This window comes from Lytechinus pictus, chromosome 1, assembly GCF_037042905.1.
Source record: "Lytechinus pictus isolate F3 Inbred chromosome 1, Lp3.0, whole genome shotgun sequence".
Lineage (NCBI taxonomy): Eukaryota > Metazoa > Echinodermata > Echinoidea > Temnopleuroida > Toxopneustidae > Lytechinus > Lytechinus pictus.
This window is the reverse complement of record NC_087245.1, coordinates 28,834,444-28,855,888: the sequence shown is the minus strand read 5'-3', so window position 1 is coordinate 28,855,888 and position 21,445 is coordinate 28,834,444. Positions and strand designations below refer to the sequence as shown.

Here is a 21,445-nt window from a genome sequence, read left to right as displayed (position 1 = left end):
GGTAATCCCACTTGTTCAGGGGAAATGAGTATGTAGATTAAACATTGAAATAGATTTCATATCAACATGCAAAAGAAATAGTGAGAGGGTGATGGGATCGGTCCCCTCATTTGCATACCGACCTGGATGTGCATAGAACTGTTTTGTAAAATTAAGTGAAATGTTGAAACGCAATAACTTTCTTACTTTGCTTTTCGTGGATCCTACAAGAATACCCCAGAAAAGAGGGCAGAAATTGACGAAAACGTTTCTCAGTTGAATTACATAATATGCTAATACACTGTAAAAATGAAGTGCTAATTTAGCACTTACAGTGCTTGACTGCTTGTATAGTGACTGCACTACGAGTGCTGATTTTCTAGTTTAATTTTGAACTAGAAAATCAGCACTCGTAGTGCAGTCACTACACAAGCACTGTAAGTGATAAATTAGCACTTCATTTTTTACAGTGGAACAAAGACTAAAATACTGAGACAACAATGACAGAAAAAAAATACACGTATATGATTTCAGACTGTGAGTGCATTTAATGCAACAAATTATTGACAAAGCGTTTTCCATAAATAAATCATAAGAAATAACTTATAACATGTATAAAGGGTTTGTTTCTTCGAACATTCCACATTCAAGCGATACTGTAAGAAAGTGTGCTCTTGCATGGTACATAATTCCATACTGACATGATACATTTTAAGACTTCTATATCGAATGTTCTTCTTTGTAAGCTTTTATAACATTTATGTATACACCCAAAACCAATGTTTCCTGAGAGATTAAATAAACTTGCCGAGTTTTCTTATCAGAAGATAATTGAGGATAATGTTGATGAATAGCTTTTAAAGTATAAAACGCGAATTTCAATTTGTTAAAGCCTCTGTTATCAAAAATTTGGTAAAGGTAATATTCACTTTTCCACATTTTTACAACATAATATATGAATTGGCATATCTTTAAACTTATCTAGTGTAGATGGAATGAAATAAAAACTTTTTGGGGTGAATGTATTTTGCAATTTATTATGAAAAATCTATGTAGTCGCAATCCCAATCAAAATATAAATAGCGGCGTAGGCCTATTTTTGTGACATTTCACAAATATGCAATGACCTTAAAATTCAGGGTATTCTTTATCACTTGATATGCCGGGATCACTAGTTCGTAAGAGAATTGTGCGAAGAGCCTTTTAATGTAAAACAAAACGCACAAAATCCCAAATGTGACATTGATATTTATCTTCAAAGAATCAACATTAGAAAAATAAGACAGTCCGTTCCACTTTTGAAAGAGTGAAATGGTAGATACTCAAATGCAATTAACATTACTAAACATTCTCTGAAGCTAAGACGTGCTTTGAGATTATTTACACTAATTATTTAATACAGATTTATTTTGATTTTTTCATTTCCTAAGTAACGTAATTTAAATACACCATGCCTTACAAACGGAAAGCTCTAGCTAACAGAGGTCCGTTGCAGAAAGAGTTGCGTTTAAACGCAAGTCAAAAAATCAATCGCAAGTCCCAAATGCGCGCTGTTGATTGGTAGAAAATCAAGTTACGCATAATTTTTAGAGTTGTGATTGATTGTAACTCTTCGCAACGGGCCCCTGTTCAGGAAAACATGTAAACGATTTTTGTTTGGTGTGTGTGTGTGTATTTGGGGGGGGGGGTTGTGGGGTGTGTGTCAGTGTGCAAGCGGAAAAGTTTATGTGTGCACGAGTTCGTTCTGGCAACAGAGTATTCGATAATATAATATAGGCATATTCATTAAACTCAAGCTAAACAATCATAACAATCTATATAATTGTTTTTAATAGAAACAATGAAGCATTACATTACCGATCGATTTGATGGAGAAGTTTTTACACCACAGAATGCTTATGTCAACAAGTGGCGCGATGAGCAGTGTTTCAAAGACACGCGGATTGCATAGGATCATAATTTTACGAATCGAAAAACATCCACCGATTCGTCCGCACTTAACTCGAGGTCGAAAAAGTTGTCGTCATCGAATCCGTCTTCCAACTCGGCAACGAACAGTTCGGTGAAGGCATGTCTGGTCGAGATGTCATCTGATGGAGAACCACTGAAGATACATTGAAACGATGTTCGAATGCCACCGTCGTCATTCCTTCAATGATCAACAAAACAATGAAAATGAGCTTTAAATGATAAAAAAAAATGGGACAGTGGTGGCACCAAGGTGGGACCCATCAGTTGCCCCCCCCCCCCTAAAAAAAAAGCGGTGTAATCCGCCCTTGCCTCAAACATTTTCTTTTGCCCTCCACTTGCCCCCACCCCACCCCCTGAAAAATATCATTACCGGACTGAACGCCAGAACAAATGTAACAAAATTTAACTATCAGATACACGATTGGTTTTCTAACAGTCTGATAATATCGTCTTTCCATATTATGAGGCTATTCATTGTTAATTATATGTATAATTAAAAAACAATATATGTTTAATAATTATAAAACATTTTTTCTTTTTTAAGGGAAAATAGTTCAGCGTACATTTACTAAATAGGGTTATTCTGTGAGAAGATGATTTTACATCATTTGTAATTAATGCTAGTTTCATTACTTTAACTGAAAGAATTAGTTGATTGATATAAATGCAATTCACTGAATTAAGAATGACTTGGCATATGTTTGTAGGTAAAGTTTGCTATGCTACTCACGAAAATGAAAACATATCTACGCCCAGGAAGATGTCTCTGAACGAAGAACTCTGATCAGTAAACGTTGAATTTATCTGAGGAGGAGAAACAAAGATATTTCTATTTTAAGTGTTGCCGTTTATACAAGACTGGCATGGGACGAAAGTAGGTCACAATTAATAATAATAATAATGATATAGGGTATTTATATTGCGCTCCTATATTACCCGGCTAAGCTCGGCGTTCAGAGCGCACACAGCTTCTTAAGGAATTACTTCCTACCGGTACTTATTTACCTCACCTGGGTTGAGTGCAGCACTCAATGCCTATTCAATTAATGCCTATTCCACATGGGCATTGCCAAAGAAAAACGATGTTTGATCTAGATCGTAATAAATCGTATATTGAAAATCAAAATTGGTAAAAATCAATAGGTAACGCATTGATATATCCGGCAGCCCTACCGGAAAGAATGCAGTCGCCTCAATGATTTACAATGTGGCCACATTTTCTTCACTTATTTCACTCCGATAAATTGAAATACATTTTCACACGTGGTAAAAGCAGTGCGTCAACACTTAATTTACACATAGAATTAAAAAAAAATCATTTTTATCTCACACGTGTACTCTCACTCCAATGCCATAATCCATTTTCGAACTGTGGTTAAGTCACCATTTGTAATTGAAACAGTATGCATCACAATGTGAAAACGCGTTCCCGTTTATCGCTGTGGAATAATAGCCTTGCCGGAAAAAACAGTCGACACACTGCGGTTTACACTGTTACCACCCAGTGTTCACTCATTTCACTGCGATGAATTGGAATTTATTTTTACACTGTATAGTACGCAGTGCGTTAACAGTGAATAAATACACACAAAATAAAAATGATTTTCACTATATACTGTGTATACATCTTCATTCCACTGCGATAAAGTTGGACATTTTTTTTATTCTGTGGTTAAATCATTATTTGTAATTGAAACACCATGTACCACGGTGTGCACCACAGTGTGAAAGCATGTTCCCATTTATCGCACTGGAATGATTCTATGAACACAGCGTTAACACAGTGTGACCACAGTGAAACTCAGTGTTGTCAAACTGTGTATCACTGTGTGTTATAGAAGGCAGCGCATTGTCTTGTACATTTACTCATATTGTTTTTAATAGTTTTGGTTAGTAAATTACTTGATTGTCACAAAATTTGGATGTGATAATACACTTCGTATCTAAATTGTCGCTGGAACCTAATCTTTCCATTGATATTGATTTTTATTTTCGGATTTCTGATTTGTATGTTGAAAATTGATAAAGAAATGAAATTAACTAATAAAAAAAAATAGAATTCGCGGTGGAGGGTCGAGTTCGAATGAAAAATATAAGTTGGCAGAGCTACGGCCAACTTCTTTTTTTTCCCTTTTTTTTTTCTTATCTAAAAATGGTTACTAGTATAAACTACTCACACCGTATGTGATATTATTGGCTAATTCTATGCTTTCTGTGGTCGATGAAGTCGCTAAAGTTTCTTCCCAAGGGTGGTCTAGAATCACTACAGCACGAACTCTGAATTGTCCATCTGTAAACGAAAATGTTGATAAAGTAAAGAACATTAAGATGTGAAACGAGATAAATTTTAACAAAATCATACCACACATTATGGGTAGCCCTCTCTCAAAGAAAACGAAATACACAAGAAGAGAAGCAATCTTATTGGAAAGAGTCATATAAGAGGAACAATTAAAAAAAGTTTCATCAAAAATCGGTTATGAAATAAGAGAGTTATGGACGTTTGAAAAGTCTTATTGTACTCTGTATGGGGATCCTCAAATTGGCCACCATGCTTAAGAATTGCAGATATTGAGAACTCTCCATTTCTTTTGTACTGATTCTCAGATTTCCCCCGAATATCTTTTTTTTTTTTTTTGACAAGTGCACACCTATAGCATTTTCATTTATTTCAATGCAGGATAAAAGAGCATTGCCGATTAAAAGCTCACGGGCATAGGTACGTGTGGCGGCCGGGGATCGAAGCCCGAACTTTCCATTTCCAGTCAGGCGCCTTAGACCACTCAGCCACGACACCTCCCATTATCTTTCAAACTGTATCTTGCCTCCTTCTGAGCATAACATATGTCATGGAAAATTATAATTCACACCACATATGTCAAGGTCAGGAGGAGATGTGAAATATGTAAAATAAATTTGTAAAATGGAGAGTAGTCCACAAAATCAGCCAATTTGAAGCGCGTTTGTCAATTTGAGGATTCCAATATAAAGTACAAGACTTTTCAAACTTCCATAACTCGCTTATTCTATAACCAATTTTAATGAAACAAGTTTTAGATTGCTCCTCTCATTTTATTCTCTCTGTTAAGATGGATTCTCTCCTTTATTTTGGTTTACTTTAACCATGGATCCAGTAGGGTCTATGCTTTAACCATTCCTTATTAGAAAAAGGTGGGAAAAGGCAAATGTTGAGTAAACGGGAATTGTGGTTCGTGAAGGTGAGTGGGCTAGGGTGTGTGGCTAAGTGTGTGTGCCGTGGCCGAGTGGTCTAAGGCGCCTGGCTATACATGAAAAAGTCCGGGGTTCGATCCCCGGCCGCGGCAGCTATGCCCGTGAGCAAGGCATTTAATATACAATGCCCTTTTATCCTGCTTTCAAATAAATGGAAATGCTATATGCATTAATGGTAACTAGGTGTGAACTTGTTTTAAAAAAAAGTGTGAGTGTGTGTGTGTTGTGAAAGAGAGTGCTTATTTTCTGTCGGTACACTGCATCCCATTCTAGACTAGCTTTGACATAATGTAAATTTCATTTATAACCTTTAAAACCGTTGAATGTTACAAATGTATTTCCAATTGAGATAATCTATTCGCGCGCCAAGCCAGCGACCCCAAAATTTATTTATTTATTACCCCTCTCACCCTACCCGCCTTATGTGTATGCTAAAAGGGGCGGAGCCACAATTTGCCCCTTAGCCCCTTACTTTTTGGCATAGAGAGGCGACCGGCCTAGCACTCCTCCTCTTCCCGCCCCTCGTAGCCAGCAACATGCCAACCATGCCACATTTTCTCATAAACCAAAAAATAAATTACAAAGAAAAAATTATGTCGGGCAAACACGATGCCACGATTTCGACAGTTTCGACATTGCAACAGTTTCCAAGGTTACGCGTGCTCATTGTCCATCACATTCTTTATGAAGGGGGACCAATGACTCTCACACAATGGTAAAATTCGTGACTTCTGAAAGCAAATCTGATTTGATGAGGCATGCATGAAATATATTATGCAGAAGCATGAAAGAAAATAGAACAAAGTGGAGAAAGAAACCGAAGCGTACATAAATCATGCACAAGTAAAAAAAAAAAAAGACAAAACTTGAAAAAATCTCTAGGCAATCTTCAGGCTGAAAAGTTGCTTTTGTCAGGCGTATACATGTAACCATGGTAACCTGGCCCATGATCAAAACAAAGCGAGAATCAGTTGACTTTCTATATTTCTAATAGTTCTATGATAATGCGGCGTGACCTTCACAAGACCCCTTGCACTTTCGTTATCACCTTTACCTCATATCATATTCTTAGACGCATTTACAAACAATGCAAATACTGGGCCTAGGACCGAGCCTTGCGGAATGCCAATGAGTATTTACGAACGACGAAATGTTTTAAAAGGATCACATTGTTCTTAAATTCAGTTGGACAGGCGAGGTACAAGTAAATGAAAAATAGTTTCACAACTGTTTCATTTTATATGAATAATAAAACCCTTTTGAAAAAGTTTATAATTGTAAAATAGCAGAAATAATAAAAAAGATATTGGTGAAGGTATGAGGAAAATCCATTAAAGATTTGAAAAGTTATCAGAATTATAACTTTTTGATTTGTGACGTCACAAGCGAGCAGGTTCGCATGTCTCGTATATACCCCAAAAACACAATGATATGCCATTTTCTCACAAAATTAAAAAAATGATTTAGTTTTACCTTTAGCATATCAACGAATAATCACACACTCGCTCCTGAATGAAGAGCATTTTTAGTAATCATGAATCATTAAAAAAAGTGAAATTAAATTACAAAACATGAGGCAGCTGCTCATATATGACTGAAAATTCTGATAAGTGTTTTAATCTATAATGAATTTTATTTCCTCAAACCTTCACCAATATTTTTTCTGCTATTTTTACAATAAACTTTTCGTCAGGATGATTTTCCCCTTTAAGTGGGTGAAAAAGTGGGGGGGGGGGGGTTAAACTATGATCAAACCCCATGCACTCCGCAGCGGCTATTAGCATTAGCTCATGAAATTGTTTTGAACCAGAAATTTAGTGACTACCCACCATATCATGTTGATGGCCTTGAATTGACGCGGTTGTTTTTGAACGAACTAGTCCTTGGTGTGAAGTTCTATCACGACAAGTCCCTATTCACTAGTTCACAATCAGAACAATGGAACAAATCTTAAAAACTTGAAAAATGCATATTCTTATCTACATCTGGGCATTCATTGGTAAGTCTAGATGTGTAAAATATTGTATTTTTCTAAGGCCAAATCCACCCAAGAATAATTTGATTTGAAGACATTAGAGAAAGACAAGCAAGTTTATCACCGACACTACTTCGATTCAAAATTGGATAGGCTCAAATGACACTTTTGGGTTTCGCTTATCTTTATAAAAAAAACCTTGATGTACGATTTGTGGACATCGGGTATGATTATTTTATAGTGTCTTTTTACTAGTATATCTTACTCCGCAATATTTCAATTTCTGATAAATAACGTAAATCATTGTTATTAGTAGTTGCTGTTGTACTACTACTAGTAGTAGTAGTAGTAGTAATAGTAGCAGCAGCAGCATTAGTATTAGTAAATTTATTATTAATCGGTGACGTTGCTCTATTCATGAAAATGATAAATAATAATTACAATTTATATTAATAGAAAAATACGAAAGAAAGACATGAACTGCGTGTATGACATCATTGGCTCTACTTTGCTTTATGACAGGGATTAACATGCAACTCCTTTACAATGATGCAATTGTTTTTTAATTTTACATCTGATTTCGACACAAACTTTAGTGCTATGCTTTGACTAATTTCCTCAAGTTTCTTCAATTGTTTATTAAACACAATCATTTTAATGTAGTAGGCGATAAACACTCTACAAGCAGTACTTCTTAGAGGATCTTCTTATTTCCATGATACACAGTTGATATATTTTTAACAAGCTTTAGTAATCATAAAATAATGTTATTGCACAATTTCTATTAATTGATCTGTACATGATTCGTAACTATATTTGACTTTTATTTGTATTTAATCAATTACATATTTTGTAAATTCTAATGGCACGATTCGACATGGCTATATTCGTACTTGGACAAGAGATTGTTGGTAGCACGAGCAAGCAGTGGCAATGAGGAAGGGTCAGGTGGAGCTTTAACCCCCCCCCAAAAAAAAAAAAGGGGGGGATAAATTTGCTGACGACTTTCGATCTCTTTCCCGTAGCTTTATGGTCACGAGACTTGGTTCCTGTCTTTAAGTTTTCTAGAAGTTGTTTTGGTGGGTTTGTTTCTTGACAATGATCATGAATCATGACTGGAGATCTAAGGTGAAAGCGAGTAGGCCCACATGAATAGGCTTACTGCTAAAAATATGAAATAAAAAGAAACTTAAAATCTTCAAAATGTAAATTAGGAATCAAAACTTAAGTCAAGGGCATGCCAATTTAAGAAGATTTGTGTTTGTGTCTTTGTTTGTAGGAACAATCCATGCCCAGACAAACATCAACAATACCATAATATGTCTAAGTCAAAGCTGACGTGCCCATTGCTACAAAACCCCAGCGGAGACACTATCCGGTTGGTGTTGAAATACTTGACAAATTACGATGGGCGCATATTGGGGTCCCCGCATACAAATGGAGCTATAGGTCTACATTGCACGATTCCAGGTGAGTGTCAAATGCCCATTTTCCAAGGCAGGGGGAGGGGGGCATGGGTACCTTATTTAGTGCGGTAACTACGGGGGGGGGGGCACTCCCCATCGGCAGGCAAAAAAAACGGGGGAAAGGAGAAAAGAGGGAGGAAGAAAGAGAAACAGTGGGGAATAAGAAATTATATTATACGAGAATATATTACATAAAATATATTTATTCATAACTTTCTGAAACATATTTTGCGTAGGCCTATGGGTGTATCACTCCTGGTGCTTGCATATTGTCTGTTTAATGAGAAAAATAATCCTGTGCAAGGAGGTATAATGGTTCTAATAATCCTGTTTTCCAGTCAACATACAACCAAATATATTTCCTTGCACTGCGAGCTTCTATTAATTTATGTAGTAACAACTTTTGATGACTACTTAAAGCGATTTCCCCTGTAAGGTCTGAATATAAAACATTTCCAGTCCGTGTTTACGTTCGCATTGGTGGATTGGGGAACTATGTCTGCTCTTCATGAATTTCAAAAACAGTCCTTAAAATGTCCCTTTCTTCTGGTCTGAATATCAAAAAATTTCAGCTCGCGCTTCCCTGTCGCTATATTTGATTAGTGAGATACGTATCATATTCATGATAACAATGATAACAAAAAGTCATTAATGTGTTTAGCTGTAATATTTAAAAAAAATCTGCACGCGCTTGGCGCTCGCATTAGATGACTATGCCCTTAAAATTTCCATGGTTGGGGTCAATATATGCAAACAATTTTAGGTCTCGCTTCGCCCTTGTATTGTTTGTTTAGTGAGACAGGTACGTGTAATTACAAAAAAAATTGCTAATAATGTCTATTTTTTAGGTCGGAATATCAGAAGTTTTCAGCCCGCGCTTGGCGCTCGCGTTATTTGATTAGTGAGATACATATCCTTTTAATGACACAGCCCTTAAAATATCTCTATTGGGTCAGTATACCTGGCCTTTGGGCGCGCTTCGCGCGCCTACTAAGTGACTCAATTTTGTTTGCTGGTGCCCCCCCCCATGCGGGGAGTACGGCACTGACGGCACAGTACGGCACTGACCTTATTCGTGGAGCGCCTACTAGTTCCCACTGTACTATTCCATAATTATACTCCCCCAATAAGAGATATTGATGACGAAATAAACTTACCAAGTATTTAATTTGTAGTTGTACAATTGAAATATTTATGATGAACGTGGTGAACATCCCACCAACACAATAAGTGCTTTCTTTCACTAAGTTTGGAATTCGTGACCTTTCCTCGACCCGATCAATGAATAAAGACAAAAATAGCCTTATTCACTTTAACTGGAAAGTTAAAAATGAAAAAAAAAATATTGTAGGTTTAACAAAAAATGGCAATTAGCGCTAACGGTTCAAGAAAAATCTATCCAAGATTTAAAGAATTTCTAGATTTTTTTATTTGTTGTGTCATGCGCGAGCAGCTTCCCATGGATCGTGATTAAAAAGAAAAGAAAATAAAATCACATTTTCAAAAAAAAATGAAAATGTGTTTAATTGTACCTTCAACCGACAAATTATTTCAAACCCGATCCTGAAAGAAAATTTTTAGTCATCATGGAGCATTTAAAAATTGAAATTTGTGCATTTTATATTGCATAAGATATGGGACAGCTGCTCGTATATTTGACGTAACAAATAAACATGATAAAAATAATAAAATTCAGATAACTTTCTTATCATTTAATGGATTTTTCTCAAACCTCATCAATATATTTCATTATTTTTTCTCTGGTATTTCTACAGCAAACATTACGTCAGGGTGAACTTCCCGTCTAATTACCGAAGTTCGTGGATTACGTCTTTCTTCTTTCATTTAGACTTAAGGAATCCTTTCAAGAATATTTTGAGCAAAATCAAGGGTGATATGTAGTGCGTCGTTAAAGAAGCAAATCGATGAAATGCAATCTATCATTGTTATTACTATTAGCATTTTATTTCATTTTCAGCATGCCTTTCCCCGCCGTGTTTAAACGGAGGAAGCTGCAGAGAGAGTCTTGGCGGATTTACTTGTGACTGTTTGGAAAACTACGTAGGAAACACTTGCCAGCTTTTCAGTAAGTATTATTATTATTAGAATAGATCAAAGTTACTGTTTGTGCAAATTTCCAGTAGGAAAAAATAAGAAACTGATGGATTTCCACATAGTTGAAGTTGATTGAATCAATCATAACTCTAAAACGGAACTCGGGTCTCTGAATAATGGGCTTTTCTTTTACAATCCCTTATACAGGATCGATGTGCCATTTGAATCCGTGTGTCAACGGAGGAACTTGTCATGATGATCCAACAATAAGGTTCTATTGTCTTTGCGATCCCTGCTACTTTGGGGAGTTCTGCGAAGAAGGTATGTCTTGTAAATTGTGGGAATGGTGTTGGTATTTTATTAAAAGCTTACAAAAATGTTCATCCTTTCGTGATGGATCGTCTTTGAATATAAATTTGAACTGCATATACTCAGTTGAATTAGCAACTTATTGTTACTGGCCACGTTCAGTGCAGTATTTCTTATGAGCCGCCTCCCGAGGTTCATCCCAAGAAAATTCTATTCTTGAAAATTATGTAGGTGAAAAACAATTTTCAAACTTGCACCAAAGTATAGTAAACATTTAGGACATCCCAAACACAGTAATAAAAAGAAGTACACGTTTGCACCCTATATATACAGGTAGTTGGGTGGGGTGGGGTGCTGTACTGTACTGTGATGAAAAATAAAGATGAAAGCAAATACTTGTCGTTTTTGGTTGCACCTTGAAATAATCGTTTTCGCCATAAGAAGAGCAGCTTCGCATGTGTTAGGGTGCATGCCGATTTCTCCTTTGATTTAGCTTTCAAAGGGTGACCTATCCCTAAAGGGGTAAATAAAAGTAGCTAACTCCGCCCTTTATGGCGGTGTTGAAAGCTAATCACTGCGCAAAGATGGCCCTCCTGGAAGAGCTCCGAGTGTTGCTTTTGAAATGTGCAAATTACACCTTTTCTTGGGGTTGCCACGCAGTCACTGGGGTTGCCACGCAGTCAAGCTTAGCTTATAGTGGCAAACACTGCAACCTTTTAAAAATCGAATAATTAATAGAATATGCAAATTTGTTCAATGTTTTGCTTGTCAGTTATACGTATATTATCATTGTATTTTCTTTGTTAATGTGTTTATGAAAAGTGTTGCAGAAACCAATAAATGAAATTTATAGAACCAACAATTAGAACCACTAAAATGAAATCTGAATCCACTCTAATTCTCCATCGCATGAAAAAATGAGTATGAATACTTAAGCATGACACACTAGAATAATACAGGCCTACTTAGCCATGCATATTACCTGTAATAAAAACAAAGTAACGCAGTAAAGGACCGTTATCCATGTTTTCAGAAACATTTTTTTTATTGCCAGAATATGATGTTTACTACGCGTCCGATGATGAATCGTTACCACCAATGTCTTTACATGGGATTAATGAAGCTGTTGTGAATAAGACGGTCCTAGACAAGTTTTATCTCGGACCGTATCAACGGGTCTACTCGACTAGTTGTGAACTTCGCCAAAGCAATTATGCTGTCACCAAGTGGTATATCACCACGCCCAAAGGAACCAGCCCTTCGTTGACCATCTACCAGTTTGACATCACCCCAGACGCGCTTGGAGAGCAGGATGGTATGGAGATCTTCATTGTCACCAACTCTCCCTTAATCACAGAAGACAGCGTGAATACACACGAGTTTCGCGTCGCCAATAACCTCTTTCAGCCGTACCAGGACTTGGCTCTGTGGGTGCCCCGAGATCGAGCAGACCCACAGGAGAAACATCTGCTGATGACTGCCCAAGGGAATCTAAGTAGTATTCTTCCCTATACAGCCAGGGCGCACTCCAATCAAATGATTTGTCACTTTGTCAGCTTATTGCATGTGTACAAAATCAAGAGGTATACAACGTTGATGGCCAAGATAGTAGCTGTTTAATATGGACCAAATCACAGAAAATGATTTTTGGTTATCAAGTAGGCCCTTCCAGGGTTGGCGCGTTTTAAACGGTGTGTTTTAAAATTGGCACGCGCATTACCCAATGCATAAACTAAAAATAGGAAATAGGGAATATATTTTGACCATAAACAAGGTGAAATTAATTGTTTTAATCGGTAAAAGGAAAAATAATGACACATTTATGAATTTTGGCTAAAAACAGTATTTGCATTGGATTTGTACACGAATTGACGTTTTTGAGCAATTTTTGGTCTGCATGCACTTACAAAATGTTGCGTGATTTCGGAACCGCATACTAGGGGGTCGCGATTTTGGTCTCATTAGTTGCGTTAGACTAAAAAAAGGAAAGTCTGTGAGTGACGCATTAGAAAAAATTTGCGCAGTGGATTTATCGCGAAAAATTTCGAGGGGGGGGGGGCTAAATCAGCCCCCACATCTCATTAGGGTTAAAAAACATTCTATAGGCTTACTGATTTTTTTTAATACTTTTACATTTGATCAGAATTCCTGAATTAAAAAGATAAGTAAGTCAAGGGCTTTATTTATAGATTAGAATTGAGTTTGTATTTCATGCACTAAAATTTGTATAGTTGATTCAAATGAAATAAAGCATATTGATTTACCGGTAATGAAATTAAGCTTTGGAACCCCATGTACGTCAATTTCTTCCATTGTGTGAATTCTTCTCCCCCCCCCCCCCCCCCCCATTGACAAGACTCAATATACCTTGGGACTACATGTAGTAGAAATAAAATGTCAACTTACTAAGTGTTCTTTTTTTTGTAGGCATTCAATTTCCATGATTTAGTAATTTGGGGGGAAATATGAACTTTTCTGTTGGAAATTCATTAACAAAATAGCGGTCATCTCTTATTTAAAACATCAAAAGCTTAAATCATACTGTATTTAGTGTCAGTTAGTTTCATTAATTTACAGAAAATTGCATCATTCGTTGAAAAAAAACGTTTTAAAACAATAAAAACCGTTTTATTTGTTTTTTTTTTATTTTTATAAAAAACGTTTTTATTACAACCCTGGCCGCCCTTCTCCCCTGTGCTGAAAGGTCTATGATTATTCACATTTTCACCAAACATGTATCTTGATGGTATTTCTAGATGTCTACCTACAATGATGCGGTGCCAATGCTTTGAGACATTGAACTATTTGGCAAATGTTGATGGAGCGACACCAATCTACCAGTCTGTGGCAGACGTTCTCACACGGCCTTACGCAGTCGGAGGGGGGGGGGGGTGGGGCTGTGGGTAGGTGGCAGTTGCCTACCGCCCCCCCCCCACAAAGTTTGAATACTAACATTTTTAAACTGAAAAATTGCACAATATAACTTGAACCACTAAAAGTGTGTATGAATACTTCAATTTCACTTTTATTCATAAATGCAAAAGCGCCCCCATGTCAAGCTCGGTCGCTTAGCTCCTTCGCTTTTGAGTTTCTTCTAAAATGTTAATTCGTCTTGCCCCCCCCCCCCCGGAAAATATTTCTGCGTAGGGCCATGTGTTTATATTCAACGCTACTAGCAATAAATGTTTAAATATCTACTCACTCAGCAGCCCCAGTGTTATCAAATTGAAGAAAATAATACAGAAGGTAGTGACAGGGTCACAGGAACATGCTTGACCTGAAAACTCTTGCTTTATAATTTCATTCATTTGAATTATAAGGGTTATCATATCTGAAACTCAGTCTACATGCGTATTATTACAAAGGAAAACAGAAAGGAGCAAAAGTTATTTTATTTTGAATACTGTATATCCAGTGGCGTAATGAGCCAAACAAAAATGAAGGGGCAAGATAGGCGTATCGGGCAAATTTTATAGAAAGTTGCGAGCGAGCGAACAAAAACAATTATCACAAGAATCAAATTTTGTGATAGTTTTCAGAAAATGATATATTCCCTTTCTTTCCATTTCTCTTTTTTTTTCTTGATTATGAATCATTTTTATTTAGGAGGGGGAGGTAAAGCCCCCATCTGTACGTCACTCTGTGTATATCTATTTTATTTCAGTAATTAAAAAAGGAGGGAAATATTTGAAAATGGATGTTTATGTTCGAATGGCGTGTTCTTATTACGGATGAGTGTGCCGGTGCGTGCGCGCGCGTGTGTGTGTGTGTGAGAGAGAGAAAGAGAAAGAGAATGTTATCAGTTCGAGATTCATGTGAAGGACGTTGTTGTGAAAATAATAGCCTAATGACTTTTTTTGAAAACTACATTATAAAGTTTGATTAAGTTCAAATTTTTTTTTTGCTAATGTTGTACATGCAACTGAGAATTGGATGAATATGAGCTTATGAACATTGAAGCATGATCAAAAGCGGTCTGAAAGCTTAAAATAGTGGCAAAAATCATATGAATTTAATTACGAATTATTTCTTACCTGGAAGTGAAGCTGTGAAAATAAAATGAAAAAATGTGAAATAATATTAGAACAACGTATTTACATTTATAATTATTTTGTTCGATAAAAGTACTATACTGATTAACAATTACACAAAAATAAAGTACGAATCTCACACAAGACACATTGTCAGCTTATTACATTTTGCGTAGAATCTAAACGTTTTCGGGGTATTTTTTCTGTGGTGATATTGGTTTGATTCCCTTAGGATATCAAGATAACATACTTGTACGCAAACGGCTATCTCAAGATTGAGATTAATATTCACGTTATTTTGTGGCTGTTACTCTTCTTTCGATATTGTTGGTAACCATGGTAACGCTGTTGCACATACTGTCATTCATCATCTCATCATCTTACCCGTATCTCAGTCTCCTTACCTATGTATCATCCTGACACTGCAAAAGCGTTTAAAATCTTAAGCAGGTTGTATTAGCCCGCCACTCTAACAGGTAGTTTTAACTTTTTGAAATTGATCAATCTTTTTAAAACAAATAGTTTAAAACTTTAAACAATAGTTGTTAGAGTGACCGGATTAAACAACGAGGTAAAAAGAAAAATTATTTTGGATGGCTCATACTACACATTGTGAATATATTCTACTCTGCGGTTGACACTACAACTTTGGTAGAACTGATGTCAATTGAGTATATTCATTTCGTTCCATTGGAGATATGCAGGTCGCATACTTATATGATGTGTTCAATTGCCACAACAATTGAAGCTTAAAAATTGGAAGCTATTACTTAATATGAAGCCTTTCCGCATGGGAAGTCGCATCGTAGCCCTTGGCTGACCGTGAGCTGATGAATGGAAAGGCAGGGGGGGGGGGGCTACTTTGTATTCTTTGTATAGATGTAGGATTCATTAGGTGCCGCGGTCGAGACCCTCATTTTCATTCTAAATTTAGAAATCCATAGAAATTCCTATTTTCCCCGTTCCAGAGACCCTCAAATTTGTGGCTTCTCGTTCCAGTGCGCGCCCATCATACTAAGCCAGTCGGGGCGAGCTCGATCGACGCGGAGTCATAAGTTCCGGGGACCCCCATTTTGATGTCAGTTCCAGAGCATTGCATATTTAGCAATCGTTGATTCGGAGCCCCCATTTTTAAAACCAAGATTTAGTTCCAGAATCGCCCTTTTTCGAATTTGGTATCATGTTATAAATCAAGTAGTAGTAGTAGAGGGGCACGGGTGGAAAGGAAGTTGTCACCAGTGTGTAAAATCTACTTTAAAGTCAAGAAAGATAGTGTGGTATGTAGCAAAATAGATTAATTGCTGTTACATTCTTATTAGACGCACAAATTCATGAATGAAAACGTGTACTGTTCAGTCAAGTTAGCAAGCGGCTAAAAATCGATTGCGATTTTTGGTCATCATTAACTCTTGCACTTTCTATGACAAATTAATGGGAAAATGAAACGAAATTCCAAAAATACTTTATACCTTCATCTGTCAGATATGACATCTTATGCAATAAGCCCAGGTGTCTACGCTTTATTTTTCTTGATTTCTATAATTTTTTTAATGACACACCATCAGGGCAAATCTTAAATCTTTTATTGATTTTGTATACAGATCCAATCGCGTTCAGCGCGTTCGCCCACCGCTATGACCACAGCAGCTTGTTTCGCCGATAGCATGGAAAGAGGGTCAAATATATTAACTAGTGGTGGAATTTGTCTATACTGCATATTATATATATATTCACGGATCCAGCCTGCCAGTGTCTATGGGCAGACTCAATGCCGTTTTTTCTGAATAAAATGTCATGAAATCCACTATTAAGGTAGCGCGCAGAAGCGTTTCCGCGTTTCAAGAAGGAGCATACAATTGGGTCGGGTGTTCTCACAGATCCTTGACAGGAACAATAGCACCCACTTGATGTTTCCTAACAGATCCTGAATATCTTGGAGAAGGAATCAATCAAAACTCCAAAATACCAATCTTACCATCAGAAAGATTTACGATGTTGAAGGTGAAGTAGAAGATGACGGCAATAGCTCCCGCCAGCATAAGGAAGATGGTGACCCACATCACGGCTTCCCTTCGATACGTTGACACCCTGGTCATCTCTGCTTTGGTTTCCTCTGGAGACATCTCGATGTAGCCGGTAAGCTTCGAGTGCTGGTTGGCGGTCGGTGTGGTGGTTCCCATTGATCGTTTGGACGGGAGTGTGCTGGCGTTGTGTATACCATTGGAGGTATCATCAGGAACTGCAGGAGAAAATGAAAAAAATATATATGCATTAAGATTTTCCTCTCAAAGGAAATTCGGCTCTAACGGTCTTTTTTTTTCATTCCCATCTCAAGTGTTTGTAACGCAAGTAATGCAATTCATAAAATTGACATGATTGAGTCCTTACCTTAGCTCTTAAGGGTTAATAAAATGGGTCATCGCTCTTCTCTGAGGACTTGGGCCTACATAATTTAAAATACATGGATAGTTAATCTCAGGTCATGTCACTTTCTAAAAAATGAAGTAAAAATGCATTTCAGAATGTGTTAATGTTACTTCTATAACTCTAAATCTTTGTACCCGTTTCCTCCGCAGTTGCGAGAGCCACATACCTTCTATTTGGATTTCATCAATTTCGCTGTGAAGTTCCTTCCCTTCCAGCACCGATGCATCAGCAGTAGACATAGAGGGAACATCTACGCCACTGTCATTGTATGGAGGAAGAGGTGATCCACAGTCAATGGTAGGAGGGTACTGGTCTACCCCTTCCTCGTGAACCTCTGAAAGATCTTGGGGACCCGTGACCGGTTGGTCTTCAGGTGCTACAGGGACTTCATCAACTATGAGTCAACAAAGACGATTCTAAAATTAGTTTTAAATAGGATATCGGTTTTGGGGAGATTGAAGAAGCCTAAAAAGTATTCATGATTTATATAGCGACCAGGGAAATGTTTCATGAAAGCCGTAACAAATTGCAAGTTGTTCTTCTCCGAATGTAACCATAGTAAAAGTCTCAGATCAGTCATTTTCAGCTAAGCAAAACCAAAAGTTTATCTGAAATTGTCGAAGGAATAAATTAAAATTAATATATAAAAATAAATGAATAAAAATGACCAAGACAATCATTTCTCATTGTTTTTACTGAACTATTTGCCTTATCAGTTTATATGAATTCGCGCTGCATCTTTGATGACCGTGTTATTAGGTCAGCCTAATTAGGATCAAGGTAAACATTACACTGCAAAATAATGGTACATATCAACCCAAAACATTAACAGAGATGAAGTCTGCACGGAAAATGCATTTTGTTCTAGTTTTAAAAATGACAATTAAAGCATGGAGCTATATAGTTCCATGATTAAACCCTTGGAGCAAGTTAGCTTGTGTGAAATCAGAAAAATCGGAGAATTGAGTAAGATTGGACAAGTAACAAGAAATTATGAGCACTGGAATGCCGAGATTACTAATGCTATGAAGATCCTCCTATTGGCAATGCGACCAAGATCTTTGATATCTTAGATGTGGCGCAGCTCTCCCCTTTGGACACTGGGATGAAAAATGTAATTCATAATGGGTTTTTTTTTTGCTCATTCTTATAAAAGGACAAACAATGTATCCATGATATGTTTTGAAACCTTTCTTACATGTCTTATCATAAAAAAGAACATTTGATCTAGCGATAGACTATACGAAAGTAATTGGGAAGTTGTACGTGTGTCCTGATCGCATTGCCAGGATGAGGATCTAAATAACATTAGTGATTTCAATATCCATATGCTCATAACTTTGTTATTATTCAATCTTCCTCAAACTTTCATTGATTTGTTATTTTTCTCTTATATGAATTAAGCTGAATCCAAGGGTTTCATTTTCCTTGAAATTGATAGAGAGGTTTTTTTCTTGGTTTGGTTATTTGTCTGTGTGTGTTTTTTTTTGCAGATACCTTCAATGGGTTCCAAGTCACCATGGTCACCGCATGTTAAGGCGGGAGTAGACTCCATCTGAGGGGGTATGCCAGAGGGTGTGTCCTCATTGATGGGTGGTGGAAGGGGTGTGTCCTCCTCTGGGGGTATCTTAGCTGGTGTGTCTTCTGAGAGTAGTGGAGGGGGTGCCTGTTCCCCACGTATTGGTGAAGGGGGTGCCTGTTCCCCACATACTGGTGGAGGGAGTGGCTGATCCCCAGATACTGGTGGAGGGTGTGTTTGTTCCTCTGGTGGTGGTGGGACAACATCTTCTTCTGGAGGGGGTGGTGGTGGTATTTCAATATCGTCAATGGTTGGTGGGGGACGATGGAGTGGCTCTTGAATATCTCCCGATTCACCGGTCTCAGCCTGATGAGTAAATAATATACTGATTAGATTTCAGAAATGGTCATTGCCAGGTGACCTCATGTAAGAAACCGGGTGAATTTCCACAGAAAAAATATATCGCATACACAAATATGGCAGTAACTATTCTGGGCGAGTGGGGGAAGGGATCATATCTGTCCCATTTGATGGCATTTGCCCTTTCATACTTTTAATAGTACTGGATATTGTCCAACAGTAAGATAGTAAAAAAAAGTATTCTGTTTTTATTGATACCTTGTACCGCGCAGGCTTGCACCATTATTTTTTTTTTCATTCATGACTGAATCATGTGAATGAATCGATTTGAAAGACAAAAGATGCAGAATCCAACCCATCCCCCATTTTGGGGTAAATGGGTGCATTATGGACACTGATCAGTCATTGCGGAACTGCAACTTTTTTTGGCTTGTATTCATTTAGAATAGCCTACAAAAGGTCAATTTAAAGTAATCATGTCCATTGACAAAGAAATCACTCAGCTGAAGTATCAGTGAAAAGTTCATCTCAGCCTTACCATCCCATCATCCCATCATCCCACTGGCATTGTCACGATTTCCGCTACGATTGAAACGGTGATCTGTATCGTGTAGAAATCGTGCATGCTCGGATCAGATCGGATCATATTATCAGTCGTGACAATCGTATTGATCGTAGATTTTTTAACGGTTCAAAAAAAAATCGCGATCAGTTACGAAAGGCAGATCGTGGCGTTCGCAACGGATCGCACGCAAAATTAAAAGAACCGTGGAGTTTCTTTACTATATTCTTGTACATCTGAAATGTAACATTCAATAATCTCTTAAAGATTAGCCCTGAAAATCTGCATTTCCTTTTCGATACGCACGTAAATTCTACGAAAAGAAATATATCCTACCCTTTGTAAAGGGCTCAAGGATTTTATCAGCACAAATCACCAATACAGTCATAATAAAAAAAAAGTCACACATATCAATATAAGGTTATTTAAAGTGATGTGGTAGATAATATTTAAGGGCTGTTCCTGTCTTACCTCTATTCCAAGCACACTAATGCGAGGATCGGCCTCCATTCCTATGCCATCAGCCATAGTAGCAGGAAAATTTGTAAATCAAGAAGGCAAACTGATGCTTTCGTGCTCCCAACACTCTTTATACCCAAAGTTCAAACACGAAATAAATAATGTCCTGGAATTAGCATGACAACACTGGGAAAATTCGACGGAGTTGCTTTCGTCTTTTCAAGACAGATTTCTATGTTTCGACAATGTAACGAATTCATAGGCTATCGTTCCGTTTGTACCTTCTTGCTTTTTGTGAGATTCCGATGACCTGATGGCAGATGGATCTTTGTCGTCTCCATCTTTTGTTTATTTCGCGCTTCGGTGGTTTGAAGACGCGTGCCGGCCGCGAATTTGCACTTTTGTTACAATAACGTTTTTGACTATCCTCCCGCCCACCCCACCCCGAATTACGATGTGGTCAGCTTAGATGTTCAGGGGCACGGTTTGATTACATGTATCAATCTTGATAAATCTGTTAGTGATTAAAGATTGAAATACAGAATACACCAAAAATATTAGTTACTGACTTATCTATAATATTATTTCCATTTTGAATAATCTTATTAATGTATAGCCCACCCCCCCCCCCTCTCTCTCTCTCTCTCTCTCTTCCCCCCTTCCCTCTCCCTCTCTCTTTCATGACCAAAACATGCCAGGCCAGCAGGCCTATATAAAGGAGCATCAGACTCTTCTATAGTCTTTCCCTATTCTACACTTGTGAATTATCGAGTGGTCCAAATACAATAGACCTCCCATCTCTTTATCTGTGCTGGTATGACCATGGAGGTAACTTGGTATGACTACTTCCTCGTTCTAAATTCCACGAGGCGATTGCCTGAATAAGAAATCGTAGTGTTAAAATTGAAAGTGACAAAGCAGTATGCAACATACAAATCTAACATCTCCTGCGTGCAGTTCATCCTACGACGTTCACATCGAAACTCTTACAAATCTCTCATTTCAACAATAGCAACAATTGAGTGCACAAAAAAAAAACAGCAAAATACGCATCATTTTGGGATTAGCCTGACAAGCAAATTGGGTATGCTCACGACAAGT

At 37.3% G+C, this 21,445-nt stretch overlaps 1 protein-coding gene across 1 annotated transcript; it reads right to left on the bottom strand.

Moving 5' to 3' along the window:
• Window positions 1-1,932: 1,932 nt before the first annotated feature.
• Window positions 1,933-20,645, bottom strand: LOC129265308 (histone-lysine N-methyltransferase 2D-like). The gene is made up of 8 exons (XM_054903318.2): window positions 20,357-20,645; window positions 18,942-19,329; window positions 17,611-17,838; window positions 16,993-17,256; window positions 15,021-15,032; window positions 4,128-4,240; window positions 2,681-2,754; window positions 1,933-2,128 (listed from the first exon to the last, which is right to left on the bottom strand). Exons 1-8 carry the CDS (start codon window positions 20,411-20,413, stop codon window positions 1,933-1,935), a joined length of 1,332 nt encoding a protein of 443 aa, XP_054759293.2. The 5' UTR covers window positions 20,414-20,645.
• Window positions 20,646-21,445: the final 800 nt, after the last annotated feature.

Coding starts and splice junctions, on each gene's coding strand:
- LOC129265308 (XM_054903318.2), bottom strand. CDS start 20,413: ATGGCTGATGGCATAGGAATGGAGGCCGATCCTCGCATTAGTGTGCTT. Junction 19,330..20,356: donor TTAGTGTGCTTGGAATAGAG/GTAAGACAGGAA, acceptor TTTACTCATCAG/GCTGAGACCGGTGAATCGGG. Junction 17,839..18,941: donor TGACTTGGAACCCATTGAAG/GTATCTGCAAAA, acceptor GTTGACTCATAG/TTGATGAAGTCCCTGTAGCA.